At 41.6% G+C, this 17,142-nt stretch overlaps 1 protein-coding gene across 1 annotated transcript in view; it reads right to left on the reverse strand.

The window, feature by feature from the left end:
• The window catches only part of LOC119742999 (E3 ubiquitin-protein ligase MIB2-like), a 45,508-nt gene extending 33,664 nt beyond the window's left edge, over positions 1–11,844 (reverse strand). The window contains exons 1-3 of the mRNA XM_038219297.1: positions 11,630–11,844; positions 2,991–3,243; positions 1,559–1,730 (exon numbers count right to left, since the gene is read on the reverse strand). Coding sequence (XP_038075225.1) covers positions 1,559–1,730; positions 2,991–3,213 — 395 coding nt within the window. The 5' untranslated portion in view covers positions 3,214–3,243; positions 11,630–11,844. The remainder of the gene's footprint in view (positions 1–1,558; positions 1,731–2,990; positions 3,244–11,629) is intronic.
• Positions 11,845–17,142: the final 5,298 nt, after the last annotated feature.

Raw genomic sequence — 17,142 nt, forward strand, 5'->3', positions numbered from 1 at the left:
ATAAGTTTGTAAGGCCAAAAAAAAAAGTCTCAGATTTCTGGTATACGCGCGCATCGCCGTAGCCATGTGCGTCGGCAAAATGAAAAAGGTTTTTTTTTTCAATGAAAGATGATGTCTCAAAACCGCCAAACTCACTGGTTTGACTGGAATCCTGCTGCTGCACAATTTTAACATGTTTTTAGATTGGGTTACGATCGACCATAAGCTTTATGTGGCCTCTCTGGACTCCCATATATTTGCACTAAGTTTAGTCAGGCACCATTTGCAGTCATCAGCCGACATTTGAAGCAAAAAAATCAGGTAAAAAAAAAAAAAGCCGCGTCGCCGCACCACTTTTTGGGCAAGCTCCATACCAGAAACCGGAGACTTTTTTGGGGGGGCCCAAGGCCAAAACCATGAAAACAAAAGTCTAAAATTTCTGGTTTCTGTTTTTCTTTTTCAATGTAAGACGATGTCTAAAAACTGCCAAACTCACTGATTTGACTAAAATCCTGCTGCTGCACAATTTTAATGTGTTTCTAGATGGGGTTACGATCGAGTCTTAGCTTTATGTTACCTCTCTGGGCTCCCATATATTTTGCAATAAATTTAGTCGGGCACCATTTGCAGACGGTGTTGTAATTTTGTAATTGCACGTCTGGAAGCCAGACTGAGGGAGCGATGGTCGTGTATCTGGAACCTGTAAACGTTTTTTAATTAGCGCAATATGTAAGGGAGCAGACTAATGACCAGCCTGGCAGCACATGCACGATGTCGATGTATGGTCTGACGTTATAGCGTTTTCTCTGATTTTTCTCTTGACCATCCAAATTTTCCGAAGAACGTTCGGTCGAGATCGTAAGTGGGTGCCGAATTCTGAAGCCTTATGGCCTTACTGACATCACCTCAAGCTCCGCCCTGAAGGATATTTTTGAGAGTTTTAAGGGGATCGAAGCGTCATCTGCAACATCAGCCGACATTTGAAGAAGAAGAAAAAGTAGGGGGGGAAAAAAACGTCGCCGCACCACTTTTGGGGCAAGCTCCATACCAGAAACCGCAGACTTTTCTTTTGGCCTAATCCATTTTTGATTGCAAAAGGAATAAAAACTGGTTTAAACAAAAATAAGTTTAATAACGTATTTTTAACAGTGTAATTCCATTCATGGTCCAACTACTGAAGAAATACTCTCTATAACAATTCATCACTCCACCTCTGTAAGTTTGTGCAAGAAGGTTTGTGTCCGGTGTATTCTGTCTACACTCCCCATTATTTTTTTTTTAACTCGTTGCATGTTTTGTCTTTGGCAACCTTTCTAATTCTTGTGTACATGTGTAATATTTTTGAAATTGTACAATGACTTTGTCCATGTTTAATCTATATTCATTTTTTTTTTTTTTTTTTTTTTTTTTAAATGAAGCTTAACTTTTTATTGTTAACTTTTTTTACTCTTTGTGAATTCAATGCAATTTTGCCTCTGGCAATCAATTTGAATTTTTAATAAACCATGAATAGAATAACAATAAGTTGTAACGACAATGACTTTCATTTTTCTAAGAAAAGAACCCGAAATAATCTCACCCTATTGAGTTCTGGGTGACAAAGCGCATGAAGGGGTGCGTCAGGTCGTGCTTGTCACTCATGTAACAAATAGTGCACAGGTCATAGTCGTGGCAGTCCATGCATTTCCAGCGCATTCCCTTGATGCCGTGCCGCTTGCACGTGTCGCAGATGATGTTCGGGTGTTTGACACCTGAAAAAACAAAGTCACGAATTACACATTTTGATTAAATGTAGCTAACATCTAGGGGTAATTTAATGAACCTTATGTACAATTTGGCCATTTTTGTAGTGTTCTCTGATATGTATTTCATAAATTGTGAACTGTCCAATGGGATGGTACCAGACTATTTATTCACTATAGCCTCACTTTCATTTTGTTTAAATGTGGCATTAAACATTAGAGTACAGTTATGTTCAATCACAAATTTGAAATTATTCATCAGAGCAGACTGGTATTAATTTGTAACGCCACTGCTTTCATTTCTCTACACAAGTCCCAAAAATGAAGATTTTACCTCGTTCTCAATCCAAAATGGCCGACTCGTGAATAAGGCTCATGGTGACTTGCTTTACCTTTTAAGGTTTTAAGTAAATCGGTCCAAAATTGCCTACGCCGGCCAAATCATGATTTGCATGCCCTCAAATTCTTCCGTATTGAGCACATTGTGGGCCATGAACTAGAGGGTTTGTAAAAATATGGTTGGAAGCCGTGCACAGGACTGTGAGCTTGTAGCTCTGTGCAGTTTGGATGAAATTGGGCTCTAAAAGCACTCTGTTTTGCAATGGAGTGTAGGCATCCTTTTTCAGAAAGGGTGGTCATCTTCGGATGGAAATTTCTGCTAATAGTCATCAGTTAACCCCCCGAAAATTGAAAATAAAATAAAAGATGAAGAAATAGATTTTATTTGATGTGTCTCGAACACATTGAAGAGTTGTGAGTATTTTTCCCGAATTTTTGAAGTGGGGGCATTTATCATTGGGGTCTATGGCAGTTTATTTACTGGTCTGCAACCTTTTAAGAGTTCTGATCTCTGTGCTGTTATTCTATAAAGTCAAAGAATGTACTATGGTGGAATTTTCTCACTGAAGATCCCTTGAAATTAATTGATTAAACTACAAAGCAAAAAGGCCGACATACATGTAATAAACTTCTGTTGGTTTGGCAATAAGGGTTTTAATCGGTAACTCATGTTACACAAAAAGGACGTGGACAAAATTTAAATACCCTGCATTTGAAAGTTTTCCTCATACTGTGCACCAATAAAAAAAAACTTGTTAGTGCCCTTACATCATTAGCAGTAACCCCCTAGTAGTTCCTCAGGACTACCCTGCTAAATCCAACAGAGTCCAATGGTGACACATTTCCTGCTTAATCCAACACAGTCCCACACAACCCAACTTGCCACGTTGTTGGGTACCAATTCACTATTTCAGTACTGTATCTACGTACCTACGACAGCGTTATCATACAGTGCTAAGTCATAGGCTCCCTGGTACCCGGTCCGGTAGTTGGTCCTGGTCCCGCTGTCCCACTGCACCACCACCGTCTTGTCCGGGGAGCTGGTGCTGCCGGCTTTGCCGATCTCCACCACCGTGCCCACGTGACCCTCGCCGTCGTCCTGATTGGACCATTTCCAGGTTGGTCCCCTGACTACCCGCAGGCCTGCCTCCATGGACCGATTGTTAGTTTGAGACCCCGAGTGCTGAAAAAATGCAAAAAAATGAGAAAACAAATTGTTCATGACACTGAATAAAACTGCTGCAAACTGTTAACTCACTGGATTGACTAGGAATCTACTTTTACATAGGTAATTTATACAAAGGTTACAGAGAGTCCAACATTTTGATCATGGCAAAAAAGCCAAATTTATTCAATATAACGTGACCCAATTGACCTATCGCCGTTTGCGAGAACAGCCATGCCCCCTTAGACAACCCTAGATTCATTCTGCGTCTATTTGTAAATCATGTAATTGGATACTATTTCACAAGACACGTTCTAACACGATTGTACCGCGATAGGTCAATTCTTCCAGAATCTTCATAAAAAGATTAACTCCCAAAAATTTCTCAGGTTACACTGAAAGCTCAGTTACACTTATGAAATGATATAAGATTTGAGGCTTTGCATGGTGGGGTATCGGTATCGTTTTGGTTTGCGGTAACACCATGTGGTAATAACTACTGCTTAGAAGATATTAGTTCTAATATCTTCTAAGCAGTAGTTATTACCACATGGTGTTACCACAAACCAAAACGATACTTATGAAATGACTTTTAAAATATATCTCTTTTTGCATCAGAGATTGAAGTGAGGTGATTGCAAAAAAAAAAAAAAAAAGACAAAAACCTACAAATACACAAAATAACAGCTGAACACTTAACTTGTTCAAAAACTACAAATTCACTTCACTTATAAAGTTGTTTTTAGATTAATCCAGAAGAACACAATTATTGTTATTTCCAACCATCGGCTCCCATTGACGGCATCATCTATGGCCCAACTGGCAATAATGGGCAGTTATGGTTGGCAACCCTTTTGTGCAGTTCTGACCCTCAACACTTAAAAAAAAAACCTTGCAAATATATCTGCTATATCCGCACAGGTCAGAAAATGTTCAGTGTTAGGCAAAAAAAAATAATAAGTCGGTCTCTGGTCAGCGCGTGCGTCGATTTTAATCATGCACGTCAAATTTTTTTTTTCCAAAATGTTCCGCGGTAGCTCCAACAGCACCCTCTATTGCCGCACCTCCTCAATTTATTTTACCAAAGAGCACCAAGGAATGGGAAATTGCACCAAGGCAAATGATCGAGAGCACCAAGGCAAATTATGGAGGACACCAGTGTACATGAGGACACCAAAAAAAGCAAAATAGTACCCCACCTTGTCTGTACAATCCAAGCTTGAAAAAAAAAAAAAAAGCCGCGTCGCCGCATCAATTCCGGAACTTTGGTCTGACCAGAGACCGAATATTTTTTTTTTTGGCCTTATTAAAATGAGGTAATGATACCCCCCCCCCCCCACCACTGGAGGACAGCGTTGCTAGACTTGTTTGTGAATTTATAGCAGGAAATAAAATCCCAAGAAATGGCTGCGGCAACTTTGTTGTCACAGGTGTGAAAAGAGAGAAAGACATAAATGACTCATCCCGCCGCAATAAACCCCAAACCAGGAAATTCAAAGGACATTGGGACTTATAGTCCATGTTTATGTTTTCAATACGATACAAAAATTCAGGATATCTGATCAGCGCTGAATTGTACACGTACATGTGTAAAAGGTTTTTTTACCCAACATAAAATGTTAGCAAATTAATACATTTAAGCACAAGCTGAAATGGCTCATGACGTGAGTTTTACTTGGAAATATATTTTGTGCAACTTTCTACTCCTCTTTATGAAAACTATTTGACATCCATTTTTGGTTAATTTTATTGAAAAGTGAACTTGTCTCCCTAGGCAATTTTGCTAGGATGCAACCTCAATCCTGCAAAATCCTCCAACTGCATCCATGTGAAAATAGCAATGTAGCATACAGCCTCAATCCTGCAAAATCCTACGTTATTTCCTGAATGTGGTCCTTGGTGGGGTGACCATCGGCTCAATCCTCCGGCAATCACTGTCAATATGTTGAGGCAGAGCCAGTGACATCCTGGAGCACTGCGGAGGATTTCAAGTCTAATCTAGGCCTAAATTTATGCACGGCTGAGCATAAACAACACAAGGTCTGGCCCAAGACCTTGACACAGAACATACACCGAAATCAGCCACACACTTTTGCCATATAGCCTCAATCCTGCCAAATCCTCCTTTTTGCAAAGAGGATCTGGAAAGGTTAGGGTTAACCCTTTCAAAATTGTCCATGCATTTTGGAGAAGTATATGCGCTGTGGCTGCGATGTCATTTCAGAAAGACGCTGTTCAGTTTAGGGGTTTTCTGTTCAAATTGTGAACCCAACAATTTGCTCATTGAAAACATTTGTGAAAAAAAGGTTTGCTCATTGGCTTACTGCCATGCACGACCAACGAACCACCAAATAATAGAAAACGTATGACAGCAAAATATCCAAAATTCTGGAAACTATTTTGTGCTAATACAGCTGTAACATTGAGTTTTCTGCCTGAAATGACAATTTTGCTCATGAAAATATGAAAATTTGCATTAGGCCAAAACCATTAATAGTTCTGATTCCGGTTTCCCTACTTCCCTATTCTGACAGCCCCTACCCTAATTTTTTGTTATGGGAAAAATGAGAAAAAACACCCAAAACCATCAAATTCTACCTTTTACCCTTGACTACACGCAGACGCCTCCATATGATCGTCCACAAAAAAAAATTGGCAACAAAATTATTATTTCCCTACCTACCTACCCTATTTTCAAATGCCATGTAATTGGAAACAGAACTATTTCTTTTTTTGGCCTTAGCATAAAAAAACAAAAAGGCACCAAATTACCCTTCAAAATGGCAAACAAAAATTGAAAATACAGTTAAACGGGACACAAAGGAGCATTGTCAAGGACTGCATTAAAAAAATCACACTGCATTGGACCTGCAAGGTTCACTTAATTAGAGAACATGAGCTCATTGGAAATCAATGGTGTGGCTGAAACGACTCTTAATATAGGGCCAGGCAGCAATGATAACGAACCAGATGTCCACTGTCATAATGGATGCTGTTGGGGAAAAAATGATGGTTAGGCCACACAAAAAAATAGTCGGTCTCTGGTCAGACCGAAGTTCCGGAATTGATGCGGCGACGCGTTTTTTTTGGGTTTTTTGGTGGCTTTTTTTTTCTTTTCAAGCTTGTAGGGCCTATTGTACAGACAAGGTGGGTACTATTTTGCTCTTTTGAGTCCTCATTATACATTGGTGTCCTCCATCATTTGCCTTGGTGCTTTCGATCATTTGCCTTGGTGCAATTTCCCATTCCTTGGTGCTCTTTGGTAAAAAAAATTGAGGAGGTGCGGAAATAGAGGGCGCTGTTGGAGCTACCGCGGAACATTTTGGAAAAAAAAAAGATCAACGCGCATGATTAAAATCGACGCGCGCGCTGACCAGAGACCGACTTATTTTTTTGTTTTGCCTTACACCAAGGGCCCAAGAAAAGCAATTGTAATTCACCAAACTACAGTGGAAACCTACAATGTACAGTACTTAGTATGTTGGTTCATTTTTCAGTACCCTGAAATTTGCTTATTTCCTCCTCAATGCTTCTTTGTACAAGGATGTACATGTACATAAATGTGTGCTCTACATGTCTGTTGGATGCACAAACTGGGAGAAATTACAGCCCACCTACAGACAACTTATTGGCTATGCTGGCCATGTCGTAGAACCTTGTGGAAACAGACCAAAAAATTGGACAAAGTTTGTTAGGAATTACAATGTATGAGCATGTAGGGCCTACATGTATGTATATTTCAATTCCCATACCTTAACCCTAAAGGGGCCGGGGGGGGCGGAATCCGCCCCCCCCTCAACATTTTCCGCGATAGCTTCTAAAAAATTTTTTTTCGCGACACGAGCTGTTATGACTTTTTAGCCTCTAGCTTTGCGCATCTTTTGATACCAAAAACATAAAAATCGGACCACGGGTTGGCCCGTAGCGAAAAATTTTCCGGCGCTACGCGCCGTGAAAACTGAATTTTTGCATATACGTCGTGTACACCGAGCAGAATTGCCATTCATACATATGAATAATTAATTAGCCATAATTCCAAAACCCTTTGACCTATAGTCATGAAATTTCTTGGGCATGTTTAGGAAGAGTTGCTCTATGCATGTGCTGAGTTTCAAAATTTTTCATCACCCGATGGCCGAGATCTTAGGGGGGGGGGCGGAATCCCCCCCCCCCCCCCCCCCCCCCCCCCCCGGCTGAGAGATGGTCAAATTAACCCGGCCCCTTTAGGGTTAAGATTACAACAGTCATGACAGTGACAATACTCTTACTACATTGGCACAAAGTACTATTTTTGACATACATATGAAGGACACAGAAGAAGGAAGCTTTGCAATTTGGATGGAGCCCATGTGTCTTCACCCAAATGTACCCAAAACCAAATAGTTACCTTTTTCTGTTTGCTCCATACATGTACATGTACAATGTATCTTAGATTCAACCATTGTCAAAAGGCTAACAGGGAGTCTTTACATAATTGTATAGAACATGAAAACGAATTAAAGAGTTGCAAACTGTTTACTGACTGGATTGACCTGAAAATCAGGCCCTCAATAACATGCTTAAAGGAACACTGCATCCAGGAATGAGCCCAATTGGGCTACAAAATGTGTTTTGAACAAAATGCTGCTAATGGGAAAAAAACATTTAAAAGTAGGATATAAACATCGACACAACTATCCTTTAAAAAGTGGGCTTTTTTTGTGTGGTTCTTGTGTTATACGTGCGAGAACAACTTTCAGGATCCACTTTTGCAACCCCAAAAAGTCCGGCTGTTCATGCTAGTTGTGATTCCAGCCATAAACAGGCATGCAACTGGGAATTTAGAAAAAACAAGGAAATTCCCAACCACACAGTGTTTTTCAATTTGTAATGGTATTCATGAGACGTAAAAAACGAGGAAATCAACGGATCCGAGGAAAAGTTGCATCCCTGCATAAAGTGTTCGCCTTTTAGTCTTTACAATACGGTTTAAAAACGTCACGGTTCATCAACTGCAGCGGATACGCACACGCGTTGCGCTGTTTGCGTAGAGCAAAATGTCACGCTCATTTGCTGATGGAAAAATGTCCATACTCGATCGCCACTTTATCTGCCGCCAAACATATTAATTTTCATCTCACCTTTTGATTTCACCCAAGAGGAATCCAGGAAGCTGTGTAAATGCGAAAAAAATTAGGCAAAATGTGTTTTTAGAGCACATTTTGGATGCACACATCGTGCAGAACTAAGTTGAAGCAGCCGGGGTCAACAGCAGTACGTTATACGCATGACATCGACAACCATGACGTCGCATGAGCCGGCCAATGATAGTGCAATACGTCATTATGAATATTTATTTTCTCATGAATATTTAGTTTATTTCAACGGCTACTTCAAATACGTCCAAAGATTGATTGTTGCAACAGCGATCGTGCGCGGCCTAGCGGTGTAGGCATAGCACTCTGGCCCAACATACAGTCTGCCGTACGCACGTAGTGACCGCGACATATGATGTAGTGCACTTTTCAAGATCGTCTCATTTTAGAGTCAATAAACCAATCAAGATTATTTTTTCTTGTGTGAATAGTGTGTCATTTCTTTTATATTTGTTTATTTTTAAAGTACATAATAAATAAAATGCAGCGACAATAATCGAACTTATAAAATACACCATCATTACGCGCTACAGTCACGCAGGATCTTTTATTCCCTTCGCGCGCAGCTCAGAAACGAAGCGCAAAACCCCCTATTTTGAAATGGTCTTGGACAGGCCTTCCGCTCCTTGTTTGAGCATGAAACTTCCAAATATGGTAGACATGACCTTTGACATTATCATCACACTTCTTTCTTGGAGCTTACCCGTCAGTTTCGAAAGTTTGAAGCGTAGATTTTGTGCAAAGAAAACCCTCCCGTAAAAATTGAAGTTTCCACAATTTCGAGAAGAAAGAAGCACCGCACAATTGTGGAGAAGTTGCTCTATCACCTCATCCTTACATATCATCAAATACTTGAGTGGAAGTCCTGTCCATTTGAGAAAAAATACAGCGAGTTTTTCCTTGCGTCAGTTTTGAAAATGACAAGAAGCGTGACCAAACGGTGTGTATACGGATGACGCTGTCGATGTCGCGGCGAGATTCTCGCATCTACTTGAGCGATTGCTGGCCAAGTTTCTGAACTAGTTTATGATTACAAATGCCCTGGTAAGAAAAAGAAGTGCTTGGTGACTTTCGTGGAGAAGATTGAATTCTATTTATTCTTAAAACGGTACATTTTAGGTGACTAAAAAAGGCCAAACAAATCCTTGAAAAACACGGTCAGAGTTGAGCCGTGTGAAGGGAGGCATGAAGCATGAATGTAGCAGCATTGGTTGAGCATTGCACGTGCGCGCACCGCGTTGTGTGTGGGCGCTCTTATCTACGACTGTTTCATGCGAGGGGCGTTCTGTTTGTGCGGTATGCGGTTGTGTTGGATTGATTCAGTGTCGTGAAATCTGCGCAGCAAACAGCACATGCATTTTGGCTAAACTGTGGCTGTTGTTATTTGCGCACTTACTCCTTGGACTAACTGAATGGATTTTATGACAGTAATTTTTTGTAATGTATTGTGAAATAAACAATTTACCCACGGTTGAGAAATCATGTAAACAAATATTTGTGTTCTTTTTATTTCTTGAAACTGTGATTTATATAACAAAATGTAAAGAGGCAATACAAAAGATAAAACAAGCAAGGTTCTGTTTTGGATTAGGTTTGTAATTTTAATGAGCCGGACTGATTTTAATTACTACATACATATTTACATAATGAAGGCATCATTAAATATATTAAACAATTTGCTTAATGATGTAAATCACTTCTTTTCTCTAAATAATTGTTCCAATATTCAAACACATAGCTTGCATATATTTTTCATCAGAATAGGGTACTCGGAAATGAAGATATAACGTTTACGCATATTAATTAGCTGCACAAAGCTAATTTGCATAATTATGGAGGTATTTACTTCATATTGGGCTTGTAGACCCGTCATGATAGAGAAAGCCTACATACCAAATTTCATCACAATAGACCACTTAGAACTAAAGTTATAGTGTTTACGCATATTAATGAGGTGGACTTAGTCGTTTTTGCACCATTTCCAGTGTTTCCATTCTTGAAATTGGGAAAACGGGCACTTTTGACGGTCTGAGACCATACAAAATTATATACATTCGGTTTTTGATGTAGTACATTTCCAGGTGGCCATTTTGCTAAATACTGTGTTTGAAATACTATTTGAAGTAATCTACATATTGAAAGTGCTGGTTAAAATTTTTAAAAACTCCTTTTTGGGGCTTTTATTCCATTTTTGGCAGGATTTCGCTAATTTTGGTGAACTTTAATTTACCATAACTCTGGAATGCATTGACCGATTTTCAAAAAACAAATATAAGTATTCATCTTTCACATAGCTCTTTCAATTGGCACTGTCTGTTTACATATTGGGCTTGTACTTGTAGACCCGTCACGTGATAGCCCCACCATAGGCGATTGTGCAGTAGCATACAGATACATATTGCACAGCCACAATAAATAATTTTTTGTGTGCTATGCCTATTAATAGTCTCGTGTTTCAAGCAAGAGTCCGAGGTTCGAATCTCGATGAAATAAGTGACTGATAATGATATAGAAATAAAGGAAAGGAGAGGGTGAGAGTCGCTAGAGGAGGGAAAGTGGAGGGAATAACCATAAAGGATGCAACTTTTGGTGCTTGGAAAAAAGGTGGTGATCCAGTATGGATTTTTTTCCGCCGTCTCCGGCAAAATATCCACTGCCATAATTTAATATAGCATAGTACTAGGCCTATGGGTAGACTGACTGAGTCTGACTGACGTCTGACTGAGTCTGTCAATGTCTGTCATTGTCTTAGCCCCATAAATGTGGCCTATTTACTGGACTGCCTCCGTAAACATAGGCCACACATCCACATGTACAAAAATCGTGTCGACGGAGCCAAATTTTGATTTTCACATTTAGGCTTAGTTTGTAGGTTTTTTTTGCTTTAGAAGCATACTCACCCTCTTTATAGGCTAATCAGAAAGTGCTGCCTTTTTCAGATGTATATTTTTCGTGAAATTTCCAGATTCATTTTTACACGTTTGCTTATCAAAATTTCAACATGAAATTTCACAAAAATTAGACATCTGAAAAAGGCAGCACTTTCTGATTAGCCTGTTAAGAGGGTGAGTATGCTTCTAAAGCAAAAAAAACCTACAAACTAAGCCTAAATGTGAAAATCAAAATTTGGCTCCGTCGACACGATTTTTGTACATGTGGATGTGTGGCCTATGTTTACGGAGTCAGTCCAGTAAATAGGCCACATTTATGGGGCTATCATTGTCTGTGCACATTTTAAAATGATTTTTTTATCATAAAATCATGCTTACCTTGGTTTTTTAAATAAAGGTGACACTGGATTCTGAAAGACTGTCCAAGTTACTTCATTGATTAGGAATATTTACGGGCTTGACTGAAACCCGGTTTGTGACATGACAAAAGAAGAATATAACCGCGTTGCACCCATTTCAGTTTTTACGGTTCAGTAGGCAACATTTCACTGTCAGTTTCTCACAGTTTTCTCCGTACGTGGACATACGGGTCACATTCCCGCTTCAAACCCTATTCGAAATCCACTGGGTGCCGTTTAGGAAACCAGTCTATTTTCTCATGATTAATTCGCTGGGCCCCAGAAGCAAATTCAACGTGAATCTACTGTTGACAGGGGAAGCGGGCACCAGTTAATACAAACTTCCGGGTTCAAGTGAAAATGTTAAACTTGTTTGAGTCGTTTTCTTATCAAGAAGTGAACTTTAAACCCGGATATGTCCCTTCACATCACGTTATTATCAAAAATCACGTAATACCTGGCGGCTGTTCAAGGGGCGCGTAAAATGATAGCGGAGCGGCGGATACACGAAAGGGGGGGGGGGGGGGCTTGGATGTTTGAGCCAGGCCCAGATTTTTCACGGGGCGGTGGTGGAGAAGGCGTCTCAGTCAAACAGGAATTTTTATTCCTCCATGAGTCAACGCATAAAAAGACCAAAAACAACAAACTTGCAGATTTGCAGTATTGACAGATGAAATATTTAGGGACGTGGGGGAACTTTGGTATTTTGTATCCAACTATCCATTAAGTAAATAATTAACATTGGTCAGCAGTTGGGAGGCAGGATGCATGGTTTACACCCCGACCATCGGCCGTGAGTCGTCCGATAGTAGGGCCTACGCATTATTTCCCTAAAATAATCGCGAAGGTACGGGATGGTAGAGGAGCGCTTGATGTCCCACATCTCATTCCCAAACCCCGAAGAGGCCTACAAGTCGTACGGGAATGGAGCTCCACTGAATCTTACATACAGGACACGTGTCGCGCCCAGTCCCCCCCCCCCTCCCCCGGCCCCACCTCTTGCATGCGCACCACGGTACCCTAAACACAAAATCTAATCCACCAGCAGTGCTGTGCAGCGCCAACCTCGTCCCCAGGGCGTCGAGCAGTACGCGCCCACCACTACCTGCTCTCTCACATTGGATCATTTGCATGTGCAAGATTTTTGCACACGTATGCAAATGAGGAACAGTCTGGTGCCTGGATATGCGTTACACATTAGCGTTTGTTTTTGTATGGGGTGTCTGGGGTAAAAACAGAGTCAATTCGTAGCAGCGCGAGCACGGCGTGAGTTACGAAAACACAATTCTTGAAATCAAACTGTTACGATCTTATCGAGACAACATGCAGTATCATATTTCATATTTAATATGAGCAAATTGGAAAGGAAATTAGTATTTTCGATAAGGCGTGGACGAATGATCGCGAAAACACGTAGTGCACGTTGTGAATATATAGCACCAAGTACACGATAAAAATTCATTACTAGCCAATTGCGGTATCCAATCAGGATACAGGAAGAAAGTTTCCTATCCAAGGTTTACTATTGGAAACGCGGTTGGAAATAAAGTAAGCACTGGGGACGAGGTTGGTGCAGCGCCACCTATGCTAATAATAATTGTATGCTCTCGCTCGCGGAGTTCAAGGCATTATCATTTGCATTTAGATCCCACAAGTAACCTACTGAATTATTATCAAAAGCACATTTTTTTGGAATTAAATATCGTAGCTGTTACATGTTCAATGCATGCGTGAAATTATTCCGTCAGGCCTGCTGTCATTTTGGATTTTGAGTGGTGTTATTATTGGAAAATCAAATGATCCTATGATTCCATAAATATGTTTCAGTTGTTGTGGACCCCTGCCCCAGGCCCGTAAGGCCCACACGGTCACAAAAAATTCCAGACAGTCATAATAATAGAGGGCGCCGTCCTATAAAAGACGCGTGGCATACTACGCGCGCGTACACTGCACTCGAGGTATGTGCGCACGCGTTCAGCTCGTCACACACCAATACAATTATTACGTCACAACGAAGACCCGCCTAAAACCTTTTCTATGGTATCGAATGTTTGTTTCTTGTTGGATTTCCGGAGTCCGCTCAGAAATCATATTTCGTTGAAATTCAACACACGTATCGAATTTTCACTGAGCGAAAATGTTGCGATCTTTTTGATGTAAAATTTACCACTAAGGCTTCTTGTGTTTGAACAATTTTAAAAAAAATCCCTTTTCTGAGGATTTAGAGTGTTTCAGAAACAGTGAATTGCATGTCTGGCAAGGGTAAGTAAAAAGTTTTCTTATTCTTGTCTCAAGTGTTGCTTTTGCCCAACTTGTTCAAAATGATAGTAGCAAAACTTGTTTAGGTTCCCCCAATTCGACCCGGCAACCTTTGTTTTCCTTAATTTTGTCAGATGAAAGATGAGCTAAGAAACTCCATTTGAATTGTCTACTCTATGCAAGGAAGGTGTTTTTGATGACTGTCGCTTTGACGTTGCTTTCGTGACAGTTGGTTTTTCAATGCTTTTCCTGCTTTTTCCACAGAGCGCCACAGTTGGCAACGTTTTATCGAGGATGATATTTCATCACCTCGTATTCAAATCCCGAGAGAGGACAGCAGTTCCTCCTTCCGGATCCGGCCGGTGCGAGGCAGCAGGAACCGGTCGAAACCAGTCTCAACCAGCAGGACTGGCCCCCTTGAGAAAGAACTCAAACCCGTCAGGAAAAATGGCGGGAAAATTGGCACAGCCAAACCAAAAGGCTCGGAAGCAGCAGATGGTGGAAAACAGCAGATACAAACTGCTTTAAAACGCGGAAAGACGAGCAAAAGCAGACTAACGATGTCCCCGTTGAACTTGGAAGACCCTTTCGGAGCGAGTGACGAAATAGTTCACTTTCTTGAAGATAAGACTGATTGCAGGACCGTCCTGAAATACCTCCGGAAGATGGAGAGGAGAGAGGAGGTTGAAATAATACCCTTCAACGGCCCGGCCCGGGGAATCAACGATAAAGCAGCACTGCCGCGACCCAGTTACATCACCCCCGGACGTTGCCGGTCAATCCAAGCCAGCGAGTCAGGAGCCAAACCCGGCGTGTCAGATGATGACGCCACACCGGAGGTTCCACACACCGATTGCACGATCCCAAAGAAAAGTGCGACATCTAGAGTCTCAGTTGAGCAGGAGACGACAGAGGACACAAAGGTTGTCAAACGAGTTCGATTCGTCGACGAGAAGATCGGCTGGCTTGATCAGGACTCCCTGAAATTCATGCCGAGGAAACCGACTGTGCCGAAGACACGGAATACCAATACGGTTAGACGGAGAGTTGTTCTCTACCCGAGCGAGGCGGCCCAGGTCAGGCGACAAGACCAGCTACGCCGTGTCCAAATGACGGTGAATTACAACGACTCAGTGATGGAGTCCGTACCAACAAAGTACGAGGCTGAAACAAAGCAACCATCAGCTGGACGTGCTCAGGTTGACGACGGGAAATGTATGCGTAGTTCCACCGTCCGCGTGCCTCAGAGATACCAGCTAACCAGACGTAAATATGGAGAAGTAAGTGGGCACATCGTATAATTCATGTTGATTGGGGACGAGATTGGGGGGGGGGGGGGGCATAAATTATGTTAGCAACAAGAATTAAAAATGCCAAAATGTGAGGAAAGTCATTTCAAAAAAATATCTGGGGGCTTCTGGCGATCATGGCACTTTTAAATTTTTAAATAATTCGGTTAAAAAGCACATTTAATTAATTTTTTTCACAATATTTGTTGCTTTTGAAATAAAAGAGGTTAAAAGTAATGGCATGACCTTATCATCATGAATGGCATGATTCTGATCATCAAAATATTTCTGGTGAAATAGTTTCCACCTGTTGTCATGACGCCATACTCTCATGGATTAAGAGCTTAACTTTAAGGATACTATTAAAAACAAAGTTTTGCCTGATGGGTTATATCCTCAGAGGCCAAATTCAGCTGATGACGACAGCCAGTACTCATCCACCGACGAGGATGAATCATTCGCCATCCATAAACGGGCGCAGAGCTTTCACAGCACTTCTAGAGCCCGACACTGCCGCGAGGCGGCGGAGAGAGCCAGACAGAGAGCGGTCATCACTCGGCAAGAGTTGGACCGAGCAAACAGTCGCGTTGACGGCGTGGACTACCACACCGGCCGCGCTGCTCACCAGGCCTGGGGCAAGACGCTGGTCCGGCGGAAGAGGCAACAGCAGCCTTCGGCAGAAGCAGAGAGAGGCAACCTACAGGGATTTGATGTTCTTGCAACTAGAAGCAACTTGGGCAGATCGTGCCACGAGGGGATGACTAAATCGGGATGTCCCAAGTTGAAATGTCGTAATGACTATTGTTCCGGCACGAGCGAGTCTGAGGAGCCAACTCGACAAACGGGTGAGTCTAATGAGGTTTATGCTCATTGCAAAGAGACACAGGCAACCATAAACTGACTTCGATACTCGGGCATGCTATGCCTCCCGAAAAAAACTGGGCTTTTTCTTTTTTACTCATAATCAATTTTTTAAAGATGTTTCGCAATTTTGTGGTAACGATTTAGGCCTATGTCCAACAGATGTATTTAAATTAAAGCAAATGCACATAAAGATTATAATAACACTGAACAGTGTTCGTCTTAAAATCCTTTAACGTCACATTTAATTGAAAGAAAATTCACCATACATTTCTTTTCTTTCTTTGTTCCAGTATTATTTTGTAGAATCACAGGCCGATCTATGCAGCAATGATAATATATTTTTACCAAAATCAAAACAGATCGAAATTAGCACTCAACAGTCTAGTGGAGACGTAAGAAATATCCCATAAGAACAATTGACTTCATGGTACTTATTTCCTTGTTTTTGTTTTACTTTTACAGTTCGAACTAAACCTAATCGCCATCACAAAAAGGCATGCCTGGGACAAAAGTCTTGCGAAGACGAAAGCTGCTCCCTTGATGTCAGCAGAGACGAAGAAACCAAGGAGACAGCAGTTGCTGCCTCATCACAGCCGACAGGACCGCCAACGGGAAGGTCCCTGACCATCCCCTTCATTCCTCTCGAGTGTGACGAGTCTTACACGGTGATCCTCAAGAGGGTGAAGGTCGTACAGGAGGCAGGAGAAGCGAAGGACGGGGAGGATCCCTCACCTGTAGCTGATGCTTCCAAGGAGAAGGGGAAAGGATCCACTACAGTTACCGACCCTCAAGAGGAATCCTCGCCGGTCGATGTTCCTCCGATACAGGGGAAGCACCCCGAGCCTTCTGGCAACATTCCTGACAGTTCTGCATTATCTGGAGTTCCTTCTGTGGCATCTGAAATGAAAAATAATACCACAACGACAACTGAAGACATAATGGACTCTGAGGTTGGTCAAACGAATTTGTCCAAAGGGAAAGAAAAGCAACAGAAGCTTCGCCTTGTTGACATCCTTCCACCCGTCTCGACAATCACGGACGATGGAACCAGTTTGCCTGATCAGCAACTTACGGAGGGCCC

The sequence above is a fragment of the Patiria miniata genome, unplaced genomic scaffold (genome assembly GCF_015706575.1).
Source record: "Patiria miniata isolate m_02_andy unplaced genomic scaffold, ASM1570657v1 HiC_scaffold_6, whole genome shotgun sequence".
NCBI lineage: Eukaryota > Metazoa > Echinodermata > Asteroidea > Valvatida > Asterinidae > Patiria > Patiria miniata.